This window comes from Drosophila mojavensis, unplaced genomic scaffold (assembly GCF_018153725.1).
Source record: "Drosophila mojavensis isolate 15081-1352.22 unplaced genomic scaffold, ASM1815372v1 contig_36, whole genome shotgun sequence".
Classification (NCBI taxonomy): Eukaryota; Metazoa; Arthropoda; class Insecta; order Diptera; family Drosophilidae; genus Drosophila; species Drosophila mojavensis.
In genome coordinates, this window is record NW_025318858.1 from 22,950,173 (window position 1) to 22,956,172 (window position 6,000).

A 6,000-nucleotide genomic window follows, 5' to 3' on the forward strand; every position below is an offset into this window, starting at 1 on the left:
AGAAAGAGAAGTCTATAAAACATAAAGCAACAGAAGAAAACAATTCACAGAACCCAGCTGCTATAACAATTCTCTCTTGTTCTCCTTATATACCCCTCTCTTTCTTTCTTTCTAACTCTTTTTGATCCGTCGAAATTGTGGCGCGTTTATTTTTCATGGGGGCTTCTGTCACGTTGTTTGTGTTGTGAATTTGCGGTACGTCGAATTATATGAAAAAGTAACCAGAAGTATTATCGGGCTGTTAGAATTTGTATACCCTTATAGATATTTTCAAATACTTGATTTTATTTTAGAATTCTATTATATGGATAATAAACATTTCTTCTAGATAAAGTAAATACGTTTTTTTTTCGGTATTTTTTATTACATAGTCTCTAAGGTAAATATATGTCAGACCTATTCAATTTTGATTTAATTTTGATTAATACTCTATAAAAGTATTATAAAGAGATGAGCCTCTACAAAAAGTTGCATTAAGATAGCTCAAGTGCAGTCTCAGGCTGCAGCCCGAGTTCATCTAGGTACAAGTGGAAGATCGTGATCCCAAGTGCTCTTATAATGCAGGGGTTACTTAAGCCATAACAATAGCATAATACCCTCTACCCTACACTATGGAATACTTCATTTATTATTGTCAAAATATGCTCAGCTAGAGGAGCTCACGTTTTAATTTTTTTATAATGTCACTAATTTATTGTACGTGCTGCACTACAAAGCACACACACAGCTCGAACCGTTGTTCCCGACTTTTCGATGCGACCCATTTAGGTGTATTTAATAATAACATGAAATGGAAAAGTAGAAGCAGGAGGTGACAGAGGAGACGGAGGAGAAGAAGGAGGAGCCATGGGGCTCTATCGCAACTGTTTGCATTTCAATGAGAGGGCGCCCTCTTGCCGTCAAAAGAAAAAAGAAAAGTTCACATGACACTTTTTCTGGCAGTTTGTCAATTTGAAAATTAGACAGTTGCTGACTTGAAAGCTGGCATTTAGTCGGTCTATTGAACTGGGTCGGTTTTATGGCCCGAACAATTGGTAAATATAATTATATTACCCAAATATGCAGTTGATGTTCTCACGGCATTTCGAGCATTTTTCCCTCCTCCATCTCAGTTCTTTCACACTCTATAAATTGATGGAGTAATGGAATTCTGTATGCAAATGACTTTGATCCGATGCGAAGCAAGTTTACAGTTTATTATGTGAATTATTGATAAGTTAGGATTGTAATTAGTAAGTTTGCTAGTAAATGAACGCAGGCGGTATACCCTTTTTTTTGGAATTAGTATAGGATAATATGATATTCTTTAAAACCCATAGACTTTAGCCTACAGTCTATAATATTTTTAATACATTTTTCAAAATGTTTATATATTATATACATATATATATATCTTTTTTTTGCATTTTACTAACTCCAATACCATTTACCACTATATTTATTTTTAATATAAATCTACTTTGCAATTAACCAAATTTTTTCTTCAAAATATTTTATAGTCACATATTTTATATAACTTGTCCTTCATAAATGCCAATTTTATGTTTCTTTCATAAAAAAGTATTTTAAATTATATATGGGGTATTTTATAATAATATTAGTATGCATTTAAGCCTCATTTCATATTAAACTCTATTTAATTGTAAACAAATATATATTTTACTATATATACTTTTTTACAGGGTATTCTTTAGTAATATTTATTTTAAATATTCTCTGTCCTTTAGCAACTCTAATACCATTTAACACTATCTTTATTATGGCGTAAATCAAATAATAAAACTCACAAATTTTTCAAATTACTCGAAAGTTTGACTGGGATCAACTGCCGATGTGAAGACGCACAGAATGCCAAGTACATTAAATTTATGATCGAAGCGAAAGCAACTCAGCCCGATTCAGTCCGCCTCCGGCTCACTGCTAGTGGCAAACAAACAAGTGCGCTGATTAGTGGCTTATCAATGATAATGCCACTGTTTGCGCTTCGCTCTACACTCTTGGCTCTGTGTGAATAAGTCAGCTGCTTGTCAAATATTTGTGTGCAGCCATCAATGCCAGAGCCGAATTCGAATCCGTTCTCAAAGAGCGGGCGAATGAACCGCATATAAAAATATTTGTTTACTGATTAGGCAGACGGACAGAAAGACAGAATGTAAGACAGACAGTTAGATAGATAGACCAACGAGTAGAGTCAAGTCGAGTGCTTGCACTCACTTGCACTTTCCATATGAGATTAGCGATCAGGCTGATTTGTTGGGGTCTTTGGGTGGAGGTTCAGCTGGTGATCTCTAAGGTTCACTAACTCGTGTCTCTCACTTGCTAATTGCAACATGAGACGTGATGTCAATGTTGTTGCCTCCGCTGCCGCTGCCGCTGCTGCTGCTGCTGCTGGCCATTAGAGTTCGTCGTCTGTTTGCCACACGCTCAGCTTTCGCTTAGCTGCGATCGTTTGCGGTTGCCACAAAATGTAAACGTATCAATGCAGATGCCAGCTCGGTTGCATGTGCAACGCACTCAAGCGTTGTAATTTGCAATTTTATGCGTTTTATCTCCATGTTATACACATCTATATATATATGTATATCTATCTATGTATCTATGTATCTGTAGCTATGACATTTGCTGTGCGGCCAATGCACGCAGCGGTCGCAGCAGCCTTGCCACATGGCAAGACCACATATTTGCTGCCTTTGCGGTTGCTCTGCTTGACTCGCCGCACAGCCCTAATGGAGCTCCAGTGTCTTAGCTGATGATTAGCTATATAGAAGCTAGAAATGTCTCTAATGTTTATAAGTGCAAATAATTTATGAAAATTGCAAAAGAGATTAGAGGAATATTGTACGGACAGGATGTGAGCTCTGAAGTACGTTAAGTTAGCTAAAAATAAAATTTAAGATGAATAGAATTGATGAAGATTAAGTCATCCCAGCTAATACGGCTGCTAATATATATAGAGACTTCTTATATATGTATATAGATACTTTCAACTCCTTTCAAACACTTTAAGAAAGGACTATCATTTCCTTATCGACTGTACTTGCAATGTTTAGGCAATGACACCTACTCTCCAGCCGGAAACTGCGTCGCATTAAATTCAACTCTAAGCCCAGCACATTGACATTTATGCGCCTATCAACTGGTCGTCATCAGAGCAGGCACTGATGAAAATTACATTCAATTAATGCAGAGCCAAGCAGAGTAAAAGGACGGGCCCATAAAGGACACACAGAGGCAGATGTTTAGCTAGGTAAAGGTATATAGTGACAGAGAGAGGGAGAGCGAGAGAGACCGACAAACCTGTGCCGGCTCCAACAAAAGGACAGGCAGCCTGTCGAACAGCGCGCCAAATGCAGGACGACGCCTGTAATAATACAGGACAAGAACCTTTCAGAGCGACGCGCCAATATCCTAAGCAGGACAGTTAGGTACAGGCTGATCGACAGATGTTTCCAGACAGAAATACCAAAGCAGGTCATTGCCTGCTGCTGCTGCTGCTGCTGCTGCTGCTTTAAGGATACGCCGCATTGGTCCCGAAATGTATCTTAAAGATACACAAAGCAGCTGCCACACTTGAAGATCAGCCTGTTTACAAATCGAACACAGCACCGTCTCGTCTGCCTTTGTCTCGCCCGAGCGCATTCGCTGAAAGTGGTTGCCACTGGCTCCGATTACAGGCCGCGCGCACTTCTAGACGGAGATACACAGCTACAGATGCTGGCAGAGCCACAGCTATAGCTATAGCTATAGATACATATACACACGGTAGTTGTTCCTATAGGCATCCCATTACTCTTGCTGCTGCCGTTGCTGCTGCTGTTTTGTTTATAAATAGTTGGCCGTGAACTTTCTTTTGATGTGCCTGAGGCTTGCTAAAAGATTTGTGTTCGCCTTGAACAGGAAAAATTTGTATTTATGAAAAGCAAATCAAGAAAATCGATCGACGTGTAATTTGAGAAGTTTCGAACCACAAGGAAATTCGGCGCGGCTTTGGAGTTCTTGTTTTGTTTTGTTTCTCTGAGACAGGGTTGAAGAATAAATTATTTTCCGAATGCCATTTCATTTGATTAATTGGCTGAAGTTTGATGAGCAGCTTGGAAAATATATTAAGAAAATGAAAAGATCTTCTGAGTAAGCAGGTAGCTTTGATCTACATGCATATTTCTATCAGCGGGTGGTTCTTGGGTTTTTTATTTGTATTTCACATTTCCACAATCTGGGTAAATCGATTCTGGGAATGCTTCATTTATAATTCATACATCGGAATGTTTCTCAATTGCTTTATAAGGCTACGTTTTATGTGTTTGTGTGTGAGTATAATTATCTTACCTCCTCGTAGGTATTCTCCCGGGAACTCGATTGAGTGCTGCTCGCGATTGAGCGACGAAACATTTCGCTGTGTTTTTTTTTTCGCAGGAGTAGAAAAGAATGAGATGTAATGAGAACAAATATTTAAAAGATGTCAGCTGTATTGAGTGGTAATTTAGTATTAATATATAGATAAGAATTTTATATGAATAAATATAAAATATAATATAATAGAAAATATAATAGAAAAATAAAATTTGTAATCGAATGATTTCTTGAAAGATAGATATATATATAAAACTACTGTTAGATTTTAGTCAAGGTTGAAGATTGAAAATGGAAGCTACTGATCGGTTCTATCATCATTAATATTTTAAGTGAATTCTTAATACATATTACATGCTTATCAAGATCGTTTACGTATCAATTCATCTGCTGCTCTGCCTCTTCTCCCCCTGCCCCATGTCGACTCCCAGCCGCACGATCCAAAAATCTGTTGCTGTTTCGAATTCTAATGCGACACGTCTAATATCCATTAAATGCCAATTAGTCGTCGTTGTCTGCATGGAGACCGAGCGCCGTGTCCAATGTAATGCCAAATGCGACCCACACGCGAACAATTAGCATAATTTATTAATATTAGGCGACCTGGGCACAGCGAACCTCAAAGTTTTCAAGCAAATAAACTTGTGTAAAAAAAAACTTACATTTCATAAGCGAGAAAAGTGAACGAAGAGTAAATACGCTTACTAGAACTGAGTTGAATGTGGAAGGAGTTGGTGGAGGCAGTAAGTGATTGTTATGCTGGTTATTAGATTTCTTATGAAAAATTTGAGTTGTGTAATTATTATGATTATTATATATGACAAATGTATATGTACATATGTAATGCCTGTGAATAAGAGAAACAAAGAGAGAGAGAGAGAGAGAGAGGGACTTATGCAAAATTTGAGTTAGCCTACATGTAGATAGCAAGACAGATTAACCCTGCCGAAAGGAGTCAACATTTGATAACATCATTATAAAAACATATGTACGCGATCTATAGATTAATAATCATTTTCTTTTGCATGTTACATATTCCCTAACATTTTTCTAATACTCTCACAAAATTATACACATATTATAAAATCCAAGTTGAAGCTGCTAAATTGTTTACCTTAAACGCTGGCAGGCTGTGGGCGTGTTGACAGTGAGATTGGTCCTTGAATCGCTCAGATGGGCGATCGAGTTGCATAAGCTATTGTTCATGTTGCTGCTGCTGTTGTTGTTGTTGTTGTTGTTATTCAGCATTATATGATTGTTGCTGCTGTTGATGTTGTTGTTGTTGTTGTTGTTCAGCTTGGTCGTGTGACCGGAGGCAACAGCCAGCACCGTGGCGGGCATCTTGTTAGCTTCAAGCTGCCCAAATATGGCGCCTCTCATTAACCCGTCTTTTGGGGTTGGGTTTGGCAGTGTTGTTGCTGTTGTTGTTGCTGCTGATGTTGCTAATGTTGCTGCAGCCCACACGACAACGGCACACGAACGCGTTGCCCAATTTGGACTGTTTAGCTGATTGCAAGTTTTTGTTTGTTTGTTTGTTTTCTTTTTATTATCTTTCGATATATTAGATGTGGTTTGTATGGTTTTGTTATTTTGTTTTTGTTTTTTAATTTATGTGCATTAACTAAAATGTTGCTAATTTCTGCGTTTGTT

At 37.8% G+C, this 6,000-nt stretch overlaps 1 protein-coding gene across 1 annotated transcript in view; it reads right to left on the reverse strand.

Moving 5' to 3' along the window:
• The window catches only part of LOC6577582 (TNF receptor-associated factor 4), a 25,777-nt gene extending 20,071 nt beyond the window's left edge, over positions 1–5,706 (reverse strand). Inside the window, exons 1-2 of the mRNA XM_044008592.1 lie at positions 5,465–5,706; positions 4,327–4,393 (exon numbers count right to left, since the gene is read on the reverse strand). Coding sequence (XP_043864527.1) covers positions 4,327–4,393; positions 5,465–5,691 — 294 coding nt within the window. The 5' untranslated portion in view covers positions 5,692–5,706. The remainder of the gene's footprint in view (positions 1–4,326; positions 4,394–5,464) is intronic.
• Positions 5,707–6,000: the final 294 nt, after the last annotated feature.